Source organism: Ambystoma mexicanum, chromosome 11 (assembly GCF_040938575.1).
Source record: "Ambystoma mexicanum isolate Mex_15411 chromosome 11, UKY_AmexF1_1, whole genome shotgun sequence".
Classification (NCBI taxonomy): Eukaryota; Metazoa; Chordata; class Amphibia; order Caudata; family Ambystomatidae; genus Ambystoma; species Ambystoma mexicanum.
This window is the reverse complement of record NC_090934.1, coordinates 992526112-992544533: the sequence shown is the minus strand read 5'-3', so window position 1 is coordinate 992544533 and position 18422 is coordinate 992526112. Positions and strand designations below refer to the sequence as shown.

General features: G+C 46.0%; 1 protein-coding gene across 5 annotated transcripts in view; it reads left to right on the top strand.

The window, feature by feature from the left end:
• The window catches only part of ARNT2 (aryl hydrocarbon receptor nuclear translocator 2), an 861066-nt gene that overhangs the window by 353392 nt on the left and 489252 nt on the right, over positions 1–18422 (top strand). For 3 of the 5 annotated variants that reach the window (XM_069624173.1, XM_069624171.1, XM_069624170.1), the window contains one exon: positions 16196–16328. In XM_069624173.1, the coding sequence (XP_069480274.1) occupies positions 16196–16328 (133 nt within the window). The remainder of the gene's footprint in view (positions 1–16195; positions 16329–18422) is intronic. The other 2 variants (XM_069624174.1, XM_069624172.1) reach the window with 1 other exon arrangement.

Sequence of the window (18422 nt, the reverse complement as noted above, 5' to 3'; positions counted from 1 at the left end):
GAGCGGAGGAGATCCTTCGGCGTTGCCGAACACGTGGCCTGGCCTCGCAGGCCAAATACAGTAGGGAGAGTGGGGGTCGTGGGACATCTCTAATTCTTTTCTGAGAATGCCTTTCCTTTTCCCCTTCCTTTCCCTTGGGGTGGTTATCACATTTTATTGCCTCAGCTATGGAGAGGACACCCTTTAGGTTTTGCCCGCTTTGCAAGGGCAAGTTTACTTGGAAGGACAAGTATTCACGGTGTAACCGCTGCTTGCCCCTCGATCACAAGGAGGAGGGTTGCACGGCTTGTCGGCTTCTTAAGCCGAAGACTCTAAAAGACCGTAGGGTCAAAAGGTGGGCGGCCTACGCTATGTCGAAGGCCGACGCCCCACCGTCGCTACCTCCGACAGTGACGAGGAACGTGATACCACGACCTCCGCTACGGAAGTCGAAAACCCCCCTAGAGAGCGCACACGCGCTTCGTCGTCTGTCCCCGGCCCCGACGGGATCGGCTCACGCGCTGCTTATGGGGATGAACACCCCGGCGACACTGACGCACACAAGACCACACATAAGCACACAACCCATGGCTCTTCTTTGCCGAAGGCAAAGAGAGCATCAGCGCCCAAGGAGACGCAGGTTTCACCCGCGGCCTCCTCGGACCGTTCGGGTTCGAAGCCCCTCTCGCAACCGCAGCCGCGACCAGCGACTGGGCTTTCGGCAAAGAAGGGCGCCGCCCCCAAATCATCGGCCGGAGCGCATCAGCAGAAAGCGCATGCCGCCGTAGAGCGTTCGACACCCATAACTTCGAAACCACAGCTCCCCGCGGACAAACGAGTCGCTGAGAGCTTGGCGAGGATCGTGGTAGCCGACGCCCAAAAGCGTACGCCGAAAGACGTCGAGCGCTACGCAAAGGTCGAAAGACACACCGGAAGGCTTTTCGGAAGGCGACGGGACACTTTCCTCGATGCTATGGGAGAGGTCGAGCCGTGTTCAGCTACAAGACACCAATTTTCCCCCGCTAGACCGCTCAGGGGTACCCCATGAAACCATGGAAAGGCTCCATCTCTGCATGGAAAGGATGGAGAGGTTTATGAATGCCCAAAACCCTCCCACTCCAAAGAGAATAAGAGAAGGGCCTCAGGAGGACCCCAGGGCCAAAATTCCAAGATTAGTCAATCCCCACCAGGACACAGCCTCAGACTTCCACAGTGTGTATGACCTCACTGGGGAAGAACATTATTTTGAGGAAGAGGATGATTTTATGGACGAGGAAGACGGTCGGAACCAGGAGGAAGGTCTGGACGACAGCCCCGACTCGGTAATAGAAGGCCTCGGAGAAAATCCAGTAGCAGGACCTTCTCACCCCTGGCAATCACCATCAATATATTCCGACACTGATGTCCTGAATCTAAATCCTCCTGACATTTCACCGGTTAGAAACACGTCTCCCATCGACGATCAACCCACATTTAATGCCCTGTTGCGCAGAGCAGCAGCACACTTCGAACTAGACACTGGGGAGCTCTCTCCTGAATTAGACTTTGTAGAAAGGGTAATTAAGGAGAAACCCCCGGTCAGTCAGACAATTCCCCTCCTCGCTTCGGTGAGGAGAAGAATCATCCCTTCGCTGTCCACACCCGCACTAATCAGAGGGGTCAATCCTAGATTTGAAAAACTTTTCACTCCTTCACCCTCAGACCCGCTGTACATCAGGGGACATTCTATTCCGGATTCCCTGATAGTAACCAACACAAGAAAGAGGGCAGGGGTACCACTCTCCACCAGTGAGGCACCACCTGACAAGGAGGGCAAGCGGTTATATGCCCTTGCTAAAAGAATTACATCCTCGGCCGCCTTTTCGGCAAGAATTGCCAACAACAATTCTTTGCTTGCGAGCTATGCGGACGCGCAGTGGGCTAAACTGCGCAAGGACGCCGAAGAAGCGCCGGAACCATTACGTACACGCCTGCTTTCAACTATTGGCGAAGGAACCCAGGTCAACCAGAGTATTGTGAAGAGCTCTCTGGATGCGGCAGAAACGGCGGGACGTTCCCTAGTTCAGGGAATAGTCCTTAAACGACACGTATGGCTGCGCAACTCAGGGTTCAAACCGGAGACACAGGCGTCTTTAATAAATAAACCTGTTGAAGACTCCAACCTCTTCGGGAAGGCGGTGGATGAGGCTCTGGAGATGGCTAAAAAAGAGTTTGATACAATCAAAACTCTCGACCAAATCTCTAAGCCCGCTACCAGGCGCGGATATGGCAATAAACGCTTTTTTCGTGGCCAACGCCAACAACAAAACCAGCAGCAACAGTACCCTGCCACCAACTTCCAGACCAGTAGTGGCCAGTACAGTCAAAGAGGACAGCGTCGGGGCAAAGGAAGAGGGTGAGGGTCCACCCCCAGAGGTTCCCAAGCCCCTAACAACACCAAGTGACGCGAAGATTCGCGTCCCCTCCCATGCAACGCCGGTCGGGGGCCGGAAAACTTCCTTTCTTCCAGCATGGGAGGGTATAACGTCAGACCGCTGGGTACTTTCCACCGTAGCCCACGGATACTGCATCGAATTCAACAGTTCCCCAACATACAGACCCCCGAGGGGACGACGCATGTCACCGGAACATCTTGCCATCCTTCTACAAGAAGTACAGCAACTGCTGGAGAAGGGAGCCATAGAGGTCGTGCCTCTATCTCAGGTAACGGAAGGTATTTATTCAGTGTACTTCCTTGTACCCAAAAAGGATCTAACCATGCGCCCTGTATTAGATCTGCGCCCAGAGAACAAGTTTATCAAACCCCAAAAGTTTCGTATGGTGACCCTACAGGAAGTGATCCCACTGCTATCTCAGGGAGATTACATGACAACATTGGACATGAAAGATGCATACTTTCATATTTTAATGTTGCCAGCGCACAGAAAGTACCTCCGGTTCATGATAGAGGGCAAACACTACCAGTTCAGAGTGCTACCCTTCGGCATAGCATCAGCACCGAGGGTATTCACGAAGGTACTGGCAGTGGCAGCGGCCCACCTGCGCAGGTTGTCCATCCCAGTTTACCCTTACCTCGACGACTGGCTCATAACAGGGGATTCTTACGAAACATGCTTCTCCAATACCCAGAAGACGGTAGACCTTTTGTTCCAGTTGGGCTTCTCCATCAACAAAAAGAAGTCCAGCCTAGACCCCAGCCAAATCAAACAATTCCTAGGGGCTCTAATTCAAACAAAGGACGGCCTCGTCTTCCCCTCCAAAGAGAGGGTCCAAAACATGTTGTTTCAGATCCCTCAATATGTGTCCGGTCGAGAGGTGACGGTACGCAAAGCAATGCGCTTGCTAGGCATGATGGCGTCGTGTATTTATTTGGTACCTCACGCGCGCCTGCGCCCAATGCAGGAGTGGCTCAACAGCCAGTGGTGTCAGGCCAGTGGACTATGGGACGATCTATTAGTGGTCTCGCAGGCCTTAGTTCTCTCGCTACGGTGGTGGACAAAAGAAAACCTAGAAAAAGGGAAACCTTTTGCCACACCCGCGGCGGAAGCCACTCTAACCACAGACGCATCCCTCACAGGATGGGGGGCTCACCTATCCCATCAGACTGCTCACGGAGAGTGGACTCCGAGCGTAGCATCCAAACACATCAATCTTCTGGAGCTACTAGCGGTGTTCAAGGCGCTAAAAGCCTTCCAGAAACACCTACAAGGCAAGACAGTGATGGTCCTTACAGACAGCACCACAGCCATGTATTACATCAACAAGCAGGGGGGAACCCACACTCCAGGCCTGTCCAAACTGGCCCAGAACATATGGAAGTGGGCTCTCAAACAGAATATGTTCCTCCTGTCACAACATGTACCAGGGGAACTCAATCTGCTGGCAGACAAACTCAGCAGAGATTTCCCCCTGCCCGAAGAGTACGAATGGCGACTGCACGAAGACATCGTCTTCGACGTCTTCACGCAATGGGGATTCCCAGAAATAGACCTGTTCGCAACCCTGGAGAACTCACAATGCCAAAGCTACGCCTCCAGGTACCCCCAAAACCAATCCAAGGGGAACGGTCTGTCGATTCGATGGTCAGGGAAATTTGTTTACGCTTTTCCCCCGACTCCCCTTCTCAACAAGGTGGTGCACAAGATGCACCAGGAACAAGTAACCATGATACTGGTGGCCCCAATGTGGGCCCGACAGCCATGGTTCGCTCACTTGATGGAGATGTCTCTATCTCCCCCAGTGAAACTCCCCTGCCCGTACAACATGCTGTCACAAGACAGGGGCAGGACGCTGCATCCATGCCCCCAGAACATGAACTTAGCAGCCTGGCTCCTGAGGTCGTAGAGTTTGGACACCTACAGCTCCCGCAGAGATGCATGGACATCCTCAGGGAAGCCAGAAAACCTAACACTCGTCACTGCTATTCTAGCAAATGGAAGAGATTTGTCATCTGGTGCAGAGGAAAGAGCATCAACCCAATTGACTGCTCTCCCACACATATTGTTCTATACCTGACCCATTTATTAGATTCAGGTCTAGTGTTCAATTCCATTAAAGTCCACCTAGCGGCACTTTCTGCATACACCACTTCCCAACTCAAAGTGTCGTGGTGGAAGATCCCTGTTATAAAGGCCTTCATGGAGGGAGTAAAAAGAATACACCCCCCGATAGCTGACCCAGCTCCCGGATGGGACCTTAACGTGGTACTTACAAAACTCATGGGATCACCCTTTGAACCCATGAACAAAGCAACTCTTAAAGACCTCACTCTCAAGACTGCTTTCCTAATAGCTATCACCTCCATCAGGAGAGTAAGTGAACTACAGGCTCTTTCTATTCTAGACCCCTTTGTTACAGTTCACAAAGATAAAGTGGTTCTACGCACTCACCCAAGGTTTGCTCCAAAATTCATCTCAAAATTCCATGTAAACCAGTCTATAGAACTACCAGCGTTCTTTCAAAATCCTTCCAACTTGGGAGAAAGGACTCTGCACACACTAGATGTGCGTAGAGCGGTCATGTTCTACATGGAAAGAACCAGATCACTGAGGAAGACTAATCAGTTCTTCGTCTCGGTGGCAGCAGGAAGAGAAGGGGATGCAGTTTCAAAGTCCACTATTTCTAGATGGATTGTCCAATGCATCACTCTCTGCTATACTCTTGCTAAGAGAGAACTGCCCTTTAGGCCAAGAGCACATTCTACTCGAGGCACGGGGGCGTCCATAGCATTCATTGCAAATGTTCCCCTTGAGTCCATCTGCAAAGCGGCTACCTGGAGTTCTGTGCACACCTTTACAAAACACTACTGTCTAGATGCACACTCTAGATCTGACTCCCAGGTGGGACAGGCAGTATTAAGACATCTTTTCTCTACTGTTCCTTCTCATAACCCACCGCCAACTCCGGGTACTGCTCGCTAGTCTATGCACAGCATGTGATTCTAAGCAGATTAACAAACATCAGAAGACAATGCATCACTTACCGTAAAAGCATTTCTGATTGTTGTATCTGCTTAGATTCACATGCGCCCACCCTTCCTCCCCGCTCGGATGGAAGGAACATAGACATCTTCTATATTTCTCTCTTTTCTGTACTCACTCACGGCTAGAAGGCTCCCTCAGGGCAGAAAAATACAAACAGAGGGACCTCGACGCGTGAGGGATTGTGGGTACAACGCACGTCACTATAGGGATAGTGTTACAGACACGCCTTGTCGACGTCCCCTTTTCGACTACGAAAAACAAAATGCAATACTCCGCAGTGACCACTGGATGTCGGACCTATGCACAGCATGTGAATCTAAGCAGATACAACCATCAGAAATGCTTTTACGGTAAGTAATGCATTGTCATATATAATATATATATATTACACGGCCCACGGTAGTGGCCGTGTAGTTATGGTTAAGTTGCTATATATATATATATATATATATACACACATATATATATATATATATATATATATATATATATATATATATATCTCATGCATAGTTATGTTGCTCTGCTGTCCACATGGCAAAGTGCACCCGCTTCAATAGCTGTCATTTCAACCAACAGAATGAGCATGGTTCTACGCAGTCACCTTCACCTTCCACAATCGCAAACATTCAGAATAATTTCAAGTTACTTCTTTAAACCCCTTTTCCCTTCACACAGGACACCGTGGTTTCAGTGTCAATGAATGGTTAATTACCGGCTCAACGTTTCAGTCTCTAAAGTGTGAAACGCTGTAGGACGAATGCCTCCTCACGAGCTAAAACTGAAAGTAGGTGCTGTAATTATGCTACTACGCAATCTTATGTCATCATCGGTACTCTGTAATGTAACAAGGGTGACAATTGCGTGTCTACAAAGACGCCTCATAGAGACCCGTGGCATAGATGGAACTTGGATACTGTTCTTATACCGTGCATACTGCTCATTCCATCTGATATGTTGAGCCTTTTCAATGACCATTAATAAGTCACAGGGACCTACGCCCCCTTCCTGGAAGCGATCAGTGTTAATTCCTATCTTCAAGAAGGTAGACAGAAGTGAGCCTATGAATTACTGACTGATATTGACCTTTAAGATATGCTAAAATGCCGTAATTTACGATGGGAACAGCTAGTAATTAATAATTAGATGGTGTTCTATGCAGATCACTAGAACAGATTTTCTTTCCTCTCGTTCTTTCTCTTGTGATTCAGTTCTTATATATTGGGCCTCATTACGACCCTGGCGCTGATTACGAGGTTCCCTTTGCGGGACCCAGATCAGACGTCTGGTAAAACCAGACGTCTTTTCCAGGTCCCACGAGGGGAAGAGAGAGGTAACAACGGGACACTTGTAAGGAGCCCGTTGTTACCGCCCTCCCCATTCCCATTGAGCCCTATGGGGGCTCAAATGGGAATGGGGAATGGTTTCTGCAAGGAGGATTCACCAGGTCCTCCTATGTCTGAATGACCCGGTAAGTCCCCATTGCAGGAACCCGGTAATGGAGCCCGGTTTGGAGGCAGCCATGGTGCTAGTAGCATCATGGCTGCCTCCAAACTCGTAATGAGACCCATTGTCTCAAAGCCATTGGATCCTATATAGGAAACTACCATCTCCAAGTAAACTAATCAAATGCAGAGAAATATGCCTTCTAGCTCAAACAGTTGTTTTGTCTCCAATTTAATTTCCTTCTCCTCTATCTCTGATTGCACACAATCAGGGTTTATTCTTCCCTTTCATACACCAATTTATGTGGATAGATGCCCCTATACAAAAACACGAAATTGTCTTCTTTTATTTTCTGCCTTCATGCTTTATAGTTCTCTCCCTTATTAAATATTCTTGGGCCAGTTAGGTCAGCGTGCCTGACTAGACCTCTATCCATTCTTCACTCTGCAATTTTCATCTATCAAGCTGCACATGTAAATCTAGAAAGTGACCCTAACCAAGTGTAGAAAGTATATTATGTTGCCCGTAAACCAATCGCATCACATAACCAACATTGCAAGCACAGAATCGTCAGTATAACCATAGGGCGTCCATCTTGTGTAACATCCGCCATTTGCTTTTTTTTCTTTCGCTTAAAATGCTTTGCAAAGCGTATTATATTCTGAAAGCTCATACACGGTACGAGGCCGCAGCTTGCATGTTGAAAGATCAGCCCAGACAGGAATGCCAAACAGTACAGAAATACATTGTTTTCCTCCCTCACTGAGTCCCTGAAAGCAAGCAGAAACAGCATTTAATCAGCGGCCCAGGTGCCAGCCTGTCTCCCTACAGCTGTAGAAACAGGCAGTTAAAGCATGATTTAGACGTTTCTAACGGCCCTCCTTTGCGGTTCTTCCTTAGAGTAGGCTGACCCCTAGTTCACAAATAGAAACTAGTAGATAACGTGCTTTGGAATGTGTCTCTCTCGCGAACACGATATCCTCGATGAACAAGTGCTTTGTGTTTTTAATAACAAAGAACTATGTCTGCAACTGTTGCTAAGTATAAGAAACTTGTCATAATGTGTCATAATTGTCAATCACCGAACCCTAGCTCAAGAAGATACATTATGGGTGCTTCTGATCTTCCTTGAAGGCTGTTATTTTGTATATATGTAACTGTTCATATGATGATCGCTCTCTTGCGTCTCACGAGGTCTGGGTGACACAGGTTGCGAGACGTTAGACCCCAGTCGGCCGACTGAGCACATTTTTTGCAATAAACCATAGTACTTGGAAGATCGAACCTTGTGTCTGTCGTATCACTAGTATATAGTGGTTGTGCCTTAGTTTCCATATGCAGAGGGTCTTCAGGGCCTAGCACACACATTCCAATGATCTGCCACTTTTCCAGCTTGGATGGCATCCTACTTTAAACTATTTCAGTTTCACTTTTTATGTTTGGTTTTTAATGTATCCAGGGTAGGGTCTTGCCCACACTCAACCTATCGCCTATATGATATCTTTGTCAACCCTCATACTGTTTGCACTCTTCCTCTGTCTAACTCTCTACTCTGAAACACTTGTTTCCCATATCGATCTGTGTCCTTGTTCCCTCCTAGTTTAGCAAGTCTTGACCTCCTTTGTTGCTTTATTTTTTCAGAGATATTATTTTCAAAGCAATTGAGCAAGCATTTACTCTTTCTTTTCCTTACACATTAATGCTGTTTGCACATTTTATTAATGCTCCTAAAAATATAATTGTACAGCCATCTTAACTCTGAAAGTGTTTTGGATTGCAGTGTTTTTGTGTGTGTGGTTTTCAACATTGGCAGGATTACGCATGGGAACGATTGTGTTGTAGCCGTGTGCTTTAACTTCTTGCTTGTGCTTGGGGGATGGCATGAACTAGGGTTGAGAAATGACGGAGGCACACAAAACAACATGCTGGGCCTCTGTCTTTACCCTCTCTACAATCACTTTCTGTATTTCTCCTATTAATGTGAGAGTCACCTGAATTCCAATTAATGTTTGTGTGGGTGTGAGTGGGTCTGTTGTGCTTTATTATTTATATAGCGCACCAAACCCAGAGGTATCTAGACGCTTATTCTTAAGAGATTGGTTGCAGTGCTTCAGGTTACAGAAAGTAAGCGTAGGTGATTACATCATAGAGGAACATACAGAGGTAATACATCACATGCAGCATGGCAAAGAGAATTCAGGGAGAGCAAATATATGGCGCCTACCCTATGTTGCAGGGCGGCTGCGGCACACAAATGCAAAAGTCACATCTGGAGGCACAATCAGGATTACAGTAGAGGAACAGCGTCTCGCCCTAGAGCGCCCTTTTAGCGGACAGGGAGAAGGCAGGGGCCTTAGGAGTGGGCCTTTGGATGGGGGGCTGTCAAGCCTGCCGGCTCTCCCATAGGCCAGTTTGTACAGCGCTCCAGCCAATTAATGCTCCCCCACAGACAAAAGTCCAGTGCACGCGGCAAAGGCGGCCATCATGGAAAGGCCAACCCGACACAAGATGTTAAGGCAAAGTAAGCTGAAAGTTTGCTGCCTGTGGCAACATAAGTAAGCACAGTAGTCAGAGTACATAAGTTACAGTCAACAATGAAAGCAGCTGGCTGCTGCAAATGCAGAAATAAAAGTTGGAAATGAATTAGGAATCCCACACTCGATCGCGCTCTATTTGCTAAAGCCCCCAGGGCCTACCTTCGCACCGGATGGAGGTGAAGTGCCTTGGCAGTCTCCCGATGGAGCGGGCAGAGACATGCATCCACCAGCTCCGAGCTGCTTTGTTGGAAAGTGTTGCACAGGAGCGATGGATAGCTTAGTTGTAGAGTCCTCACTTCCGGTTACTCCATTACATTATGGGAGTTGCAAAGAGTTTTATTGTGTTTCCCTTTCTCTGAGCCTGTACTGCCTGTGATGCCTGCTGACACTTGATGTGATTCTGGTGACTTTGTTCTTTGTTTCTTCTTTCATTATAGAATGTCTCGCAGCAGCTGCTGTGGGCAGGGAGAGGCAGGGGGCGTGTCTCAGATTGTTAACATATGCTCTGATTTACCCTGAGCTATGTGTCAGTCTATGGTGCCTGGTGATCATTCTAGTGGGTCCCCATCTACAAAGCATGTATGGAAATACACATATTGTGCTAGTACTTGATAGAAAAGGTTTTCTTTTTGCTGCTTTCCTCCCATAGGCCTTTATGGGACATCCTTTCTTTTTGTTTGTTTACACTCCTGATCTGACTTGTTGGAGGCATGTTAAAGCCTTATGCATTACTTTCCTTGCCCTATTGCTCATTCATATGGGAAAACTGATTAGTCCGTAAGACTGTAAGTGCTGAGAGTCTGTCTCCCTTTATGAATTTCTTGTATTGTTACAATTGCATCCATCACCTTAAAGTGAAGTGCAGTTAGGTTACTGTGTATCCTTGTATCTTATTCTATAATGGCTTTTTGGTTACTCTACAGTGTGCATAGGACGAGCTGGTGGCATAAATTATTTTTCGTTGTATTTAACGTTGTACGTGAACTTGTGCATTTGCCACAAATGGCTACTAAGGGTGGGTAGCACCCTAAAAAGCACCCTAAAATGGCCGTGCCACAAGGCTTTCATTTTTCCTATGTCCTTATTGTTCTTTGGCCTTCTTACTGCATTCTCATGTCAGGAAACTCCATATGTGGAATCCCCTTTGCTGGGGAAAGCTGCTGCTTTTGCATTTAAAGGGGCAGGTTGTGTGTGGGGCTGGGACAGTCGGGCCCCAGTACACATCCTGGCGACTAAATGTCTGTTGCTGGGTAGATATCGTGGCCACTGGTTATAAAGGATTGGATAGCGACTACCAGTTTGAATGGTGCAGATCCTTACCATTGGTGGGCTTGGGCAAGCTCCCAGACTAAATCTTGGATAAAAGGAGGGCTCCTGTAGCCATTCTACAGATTATTGTTGGAGCCAAGTTCTCTACTAAGAAAAACAGTCAGTTGATGATCGGAGGATGACGCCTTCAACTGACAGCACCAACTCCAGTGAAGTCCCGGTGAAGCCCTGCTCCTCTGCCTGATCACAAGGAGACCCATGCCGGTGCTTCGACCCTTGGACCGGTGGGAACAGCCAGTCTCAACCCCTGCTTGAGGACCTGTACTTCGGACTTTTCCCTGGACCAACCAGTGTACTGACCAGCTCCCTCCTGGGCTACTTCGATACAGCTGTCGCTGTTCCGAGTGCATCCTTGGATCCTGGAGGATGTTCAATTTTTGTAACAAGACACCTGTCCCTTCATTTTTAACCTTTTTGCATCAACAGAAGCTGGACTCGGCCTGCTCCTTTGTTCGTCCATTGAATATGGCCTGTTGCCGCCTGACCGTGGTGACTCCCGCTGCAATTTGTTGTCTTTGCATTCTAGAGGTGTCCTGAGGCTTTCTGTACAGTCTTAATTTTTCCTTTGTGTGGGTGTTCTGCTGCAAGCAGTTTGGAAGATCCCCAACAGATTTTGTAACCTCAGCATTGGTCTATGGACAAATCGGACTCGCGCGCGGGGGGAGGGGGCGTTGTAAATTAACATACCTGTTTGTGTCCCCCCACTGTTCCTCATAGGGTTACATGGGCATAAATCACTCTTTCCTGACTTTAGTTGGTGGAGGCCTGGTCAAGGATCCCTTACTATATATATTTTAGTGCCAGGGATTGAGTGAATTTACTTACCTGAACTTTATTCAACTTTTTGACTCTTTTAATCGTTACCACTGGCATCGTCAACCTCTTAACCTACCTGTGAAGTGTATCTTTGGAACTGGTGACATTTAGGCACAAGGCCCCAAACCATTTTAGGGTTGGACTTTATAAGAGCTACGGAACCTGTTGATGGTTATTCTAAAGTGTCTTTTCTACTTCTAATGCATCCGAGTTCTTACCTTTGTGGCATTGGTTATTGATTTAAATGCTTTCCTACATCTTCAAAGGGTGAATGTATATATCTGTGTTTGTGTGACATTATTTGACTAGACGTTTTTTACTTGCTTATTGTTTGTTTTGAAGGCCTAATAAATAATTGTATTTTTGTACTTGCCTGTGTAACTGAAATTATTGATGCTGCTCTATGTGGACTCATTGTAGCCCTAGACCACTCTCACACCTTTCCCAAGACTACTCCTTGCTGCTCTGCTACCTTACCTTGATTTAGTTTGGCTAAAATCTGTATCTCCCTGTTCACAATAATAGGATGGTGTCCCAAAATCTTCCTCAGGATTGATTTTGGAAATCCATCTTAACAGTACCTTCAAGGTCTGCTGCAATATTGATGAAAGAGTGTTTCCAGCTGATGCTTTTAACATTTTATTTGTCCTCTGATGTTTGCTTGTGCTGCAACTTGTTTACTTTTTCCGTTCATTCGGTTGATTTTGTTTTCCAAATAGTTCTGATATACTTCTTGATTCTATATATCATGTATTTAACTTTTTTCATATTTTTTTCTGGTACTATGTTTTGAACGCTTATGTTTTGTGCTTTGATTTAGTTTCTTGTTTTACATTTTTTTGTGCTTTTAAAATGTTTATTGTTTGCTCCTTTATTGTAGTCCCACTATTTTATTTGATTGAATTTATTTTTTATTTAGTTTTTGCTGGTTCTGTCCTTTCTCACCACTTCTTTGGTGCACCTAAATTCACCTTGTTTCTAGACTGGCATTGCTGACACAGGATATGGCACCATGCTCTTGGGCTTCATAGGCAACCTTTCCTCTCTACAGAAGCTCCTCCTTTGAGACAAAGGTGCACCCACGTCAAACTGTTTCTATTCTCCAGTGTGCTAAGTTTTCCTCCATACTTATGCACCTGCTGATGCGTCATCTGTGATCTCTGCTGCTATACTTTCAAGGTTTCTTGAAACTGTTCATTCAGAACCACATTTTCATCACAACCTTATAACCAAATGGAACCCGACGTTCTGTTAGACATGGTAAAGTCTGTGATCCCTTTCAGTTCTAGTCAACGCCAATCACCCGACATCCCACAGAGGAAGGCACTGTGACTTTTCTTTAGGCCTGTCTTACCCACCAGTTGTTCAGGTCACCTCCTTTCCAAAAATGCAGTTCATAGTAATGAGAATCTGTATCTAATTCTTCTTCAACTTTTGTCAGTTATTAGGCAACACCCACTTTTAACTTATTGTGGTCTTGCTGATGCTTTTGATTCTTGATCACCAGTCCAGCCTTGGAATCTCGCCACTGTCTTCTGTCAGGTCATTTTAATTTCTGATATGATGTGCCGCCCTCCAACAGAGCATTAAGTGTCAAAGCCAATCAACTTCTTGTTTGCTATTTAACAATAACAGGATTCTCCCCACCCCTTCTCATAGCAAGGTCACCTGTTCGGGTTTATCCCTGCTTCCCTCCCACTTGTCCTGTTCTCTGTAATAAAATCTGACTTTTGAGTAAGTTTCAGACAGTTCATTTTCCCTCTGCTTTACTGAACAGTTTGGCATATTTTTGTCATTTGTGTCGAGACTGACTCTCTACTAATGCAGTTGCCAGGGCCCCTTGCTTGCAAACCTAGCAGCAACCCCCACGTCTACAAATTACTCTTGGTTCTCTGACATACTTTACATGGCTTATGGAAAGATGAACCTTCCTCCTCAAGGACCACCCAATATTTAAAAAAAAATCCCCTTGATTAGGGCTCACAATTTGCACTTGTCACTAGCCATGGGTGGTGTGTGGTTTGTGTAGAACTGAGAGTGAGTCACTTTTTAAAGCTGGCTATTAGCTTGCAATTTGACATTTTGTTATCCTTGCTTCTGTAACATGAGCTAGTGCCCAACACGAACAGTAGTTATTTTATTTCTCTGATCTGATTGCACAATAATATTTCTAAAACGTTTTCTGATGGTCTTACAAGGAACATGCAGTGGGGCGCTGTCCTGTCCTAACTTGCAGTTTGTATAGATCTCTGCTCCTTTTTCAAGAACGTGATTACCTTGATCTGCTTTATTATTTGTTCCCTATCCAAACATCTGCCAATGTAATTGACTGTCTTCCCTTTTAGTATACGTTTCTGTTTTATTGTTTTTTCAGTGTGACATGGTCACAACATGCACTGGCTCATGTTAGCTGCTTCAAATGGGAACAATGCTGAATCTGTGTCTGGCCACCGTTACCCATATGTTCGACCCTGACATAATGCCCTTAATCACAACCTTCCTCAATCCTGGTATCCAAACGGGTACATACATGACTGCAGCCAAGCCTTCCATGCTGATTCCTCTTTTGAAAAAGCCCAGACTGGATCCTGCTATCTTCTCAAGATTTCCCTACTGCCTTTCCAAGTGACAATTCCATCTAGTATTTTAGCTGGAATCTGTCTTCGGGGGGTAGCCAATGTCTGCAAGGCTTCCCCCTGATACACATCAAAACAATCAGCAGCATTTGGCACCATCAAACATGCCATGCAACTCTCTTCTTTCGAACAATGCTCAATTACTGTTCTTCGCCCTATTCACCTTATGGCCTCAGCAAAAGACAGGCAGAGTTCCAAATGTCTCTGCATTGCCACCTTCCCTTTTTTACATCCACATTCAGGCCGTGGTCACTCATTTCTTTTTTGTTTTTGCTTATTTTTTTTTATGACTGTGAGATCCAAGTCCTGCTTCCTCTCAACCTGGGTGTTTGTAGCAACATCTCACGGTTTGGGGATTCTACAGAGACGATATGACCTTGGATGGAACTCAACACTGACAGAACTGAGGCCCTTCCTTTAGACATTGCTGAGCTCAGTAGCTGCCTTACACTCTATCATGCTTTTTTTTGTTGCTTTGCCCACCTCAATCAGTTGGTAATTCACACTTTCCATCATAGACAGAGGGCAGAATGTGCTGTCTCTGTTCTGCATTCCACTCTAACGCAATGGGACAGTCTTGCTTCCCAGATTCACTCTACGCTGACCAGCTCTCCTTTTTCAGAGCCATTGTGGAGTGGCACCCTCACATTCAATGTGTTGGTTCTTTTTCTTTTATGCCTGCACAAATCAGTGCCAATACCCCTTGGTCAAACATGTGCTTTACATATAGCATTAGCATCCCTGGTGGGAGCATGGCCCAATCAGGTAGCCTGAATCACAGCCTAAATCTACTGGTGCATGCCTGTATTCCAAGCAAACTGACAGCGGTCCTGTCTCTTTTTGCCCATTGCTTCCACACTTATGCCTTCTCCGCTGCTAAATCTAAAAGCCTGCACATTCAATAAATTAATTCCTCAGCCCCAGCCATGCCATCTGTGGTCTCGTGGACTACAAGGGATACAGAAACGAGACTTTGTCGAGTTACCATTAACATTTGCATTGCAGCCATCTTAGATTGGTTTTGTTGTTCATTAAGGAAAAGATGTGAACCCCCGTCCCCAAGCATTTTTTCCATCAAGGATGCCCACCCCACAAAATGGCATTGGCAGCCCATCTGTTTTGCTGAAGTGCTTAAGATAACCTGAGGAGTGGGCCTTACCTGCTGGCAAAGGTGCTGCTGCCCTCAACAATGGTACTCCCTTTGCTTGGGCTGTTGCCTCAGGTTAGCGGCTGTTGCCAGCTGGTATGGCCTGCCCCAGGTCATTATTCTTAAAATATAGAACTGCATTAGGGCTCAAATTCAATGTGACCTTCTGTTGCCTGGACACACCTAGTTCCTAATATGCTTTCCTGCACAAACCCAGCTGCAGTACCTTTATTTTATGAAAACCTTTGAGCAATTTAAGGATGTGTGTGATGCGCAAGTGGTATTGAGTATACATTTTGAACCGCTTATTATATTGGGTATGTCTACAGTTTATTGTTGGCTCCTAGTGATAGACACATGAAAGTGTTATTCTCCAAAAATATCTAAACGTTAAGGTGATATCAGAGCAGGATAAGCTAGTGGAGGCAAACAGTGAGCTGATTGATCCTGCAGTGAATCCTTGAATGGCTGCAATTTCCGTAATCTCAGTATTGACTAATCTACCTAACATTAACATATTTTGAGAATTGAGGCCTTCTCTTCTGTTCACATTTGTCAACTACACAGAAGCATTTTGAAAACCTACCATGGTCTTCTCTGAGATGATGGTGCGAGACATCATAATTTCATATTCGCAGAATCCCACATTAGAGTAATTATTCATGTAATTGCTTCAGTTCCTGACTTCATCATGCTGTGAAATCCTTTGCATTCATTAACATAATGTGATTTTATTATCTTTGTGACATTAACCTTATGATGCTTGTTTGTTTCTGTTATTGGTCTTTTTTGTCAATTGTGCACAGTAGTAACTTTTACTAGGATTCCCTCCCAACCCCCCTGGTTTTCTAGGCCGAATTTTGGATTTGAAGACTGGTACAGTGAAGAAGGAGGGGCAACAGTCCTCCATGCGGATGTGTATGGGCTCCCGAAGATCGTTCATCTGCAGGCTGAGGTAGGGAGCGTCGGAGATTATTTTGCTCACATAAAGTAGGGAGAGTTGGAGTTATGTCCTCTTTAGGTGCCTGCAGAATTAACTTCAGAGAACCTTCATCTGCAAGCTCAGAGAGAAAACTACAGTGATCCTTCAAGCACAGTTAATCTGAGCCCCCACACACACTGCCGGTCATATCCTAGACGCGGTCTTCAGGTCACCTAGTCTCCTCTCCATTTTCCCACCTCACCCTCTCATATTGTCAGATAATTTCACAATCTTCAACCTATCCCTCATCACTCCCCCAATTCTGTCTTTGCCCCAAGAACCAGTACAAAAGCATACAATTGGAAAGATATCAAGGTAGTCCCTGACCTCTCAAATTTACTTAGAGAATCCATACCTTCCACACCTATTTCATCCAATTTTATCTCCATCCCCTTATCAAAGCCTTTGACTCCCTGTTAGGGAGGATTCTCAGAAATGTGCTAATTCCCTTCTACCTTAGACTCCCAGCTCTTTTTGTTGGACTTTAGGACTTTTAATTTCTAACCTGGAGAGAGCGAGAACTTTTTCCCACTCTCATGTATTTTTCTTTAATCTGAACACTGTTTCTTTTGGTTTTGGAATATGACAAACTCCATAGGCATCATCTTTTTACATCGTGTCACTGGCAAATCCCGCCTCTGGCTCCAGCGTGTCTGGCAGGGCAGGAAGTGAGGGAGTTGCCCGAAACTCCCTGTGCATAATCCCCTTGGTTACAGGAATGCACCCAAAGGTGATTGGTCGGCTGGCTGTCCTGCTGTGTGAGTGACAGCTAGGCTGCGAATGAATGGGAGAAATCTGCATGAAAGGCGAGGCTTTTTGCTTGGAAGGCAGAGTCGACCACTGGACGAAGGAATCCAAAGAAGAACTTGGAAGAGACGCCTGCTGCAACTCCTGCACTGTTGGTTTGCACGGTGAAGCGCTGCTGCAGTGCTGAAGCTCCAAATTCTCCTCGACGCGAGAAGCCCTCAAAGGACGACTTCTTCCCTTGGGTTGGTGCAATCAACCTCAAAGCGAACTCACCTGGACATCCTCACTGAGTTGGCTGTACTTCCATTGCTGATGCAGGAAACAATTGCCAGGGAGAGGAACACCAGATCGAGTGCATAATTTTTAAGTCAGACCCGAGCTCCAGGAAGATCCTACAGACTCCCATGAAGCAGTACTGACCAAGCCCTAGCCACCTCAACAGAGTGCTGGACCCCAGATGCGATAAAGGTATCAGAGAACCGCTGTGGTGCTTTTTGCGAGAGCCGCGAGGAGCTGAAACCGCAAAGTGCTGCTGATCTGAAGTTTGCCCATTGCTGCCGCTGACCTTCCATTTGTAGTGCAGGAGTTCCCAAACATACTCCCTCTTGTCCCCACGACTGAGGCCCAGGAACAACAGGATCTGCAGACCTACCCAGGAACAGAAGCCAGCTGGAACCAATTTCTTCAAACCAAAGGTACTGTAAAACTAAGGGGCTGCTTACCTCTTGTTGTATAGCCTTGCTAGCTCTCAGTTGAAACTTTTCTTGGTTGCTTTTGCAGAGTTCTTGCAGCTTCGCCCCTCGCAAGCCTCCCAGCTTGTGGCCCTACACTGATTTCATTTTCTACAAAGACTTCTAAAAACATTTTGCAAGACTTTTTACCTACTTGCAAGAAGTGCTTCAGCTCACCTAGACTTTTGCTCAACTAACATTGGCTGTCCTGGCTCCCCGAAAGACTCTTCTTACCTCTGACTTTGTGCTTTAACTATCCCTCAACAAAAGTCACACGTTAGATAATTTGCGTAGCTGGGAAAGGGTTAATTTACTTTGCATTGGAGGGTTCAAAAAGTACTTAACTTCTTAAGAATATTTGCTAAGCATTGTATTCGTCCCTCATCTTCCTCTTTTGACAATAACCACAGTATTGCTTTAAATGTGCCGTGATATATCAATGTCCATAGTGCCCTAGTTATTTAAGTCACCTCAGGGTGTAGGAATTGTCTGTGTGCCATCCCAAATGGGTATCTACTGATTTTAAAGAAACTGAGTGTGTATTTTGAAGTATATTTTTGTTACATATATTTGCTCCCTTCTAAAGAAG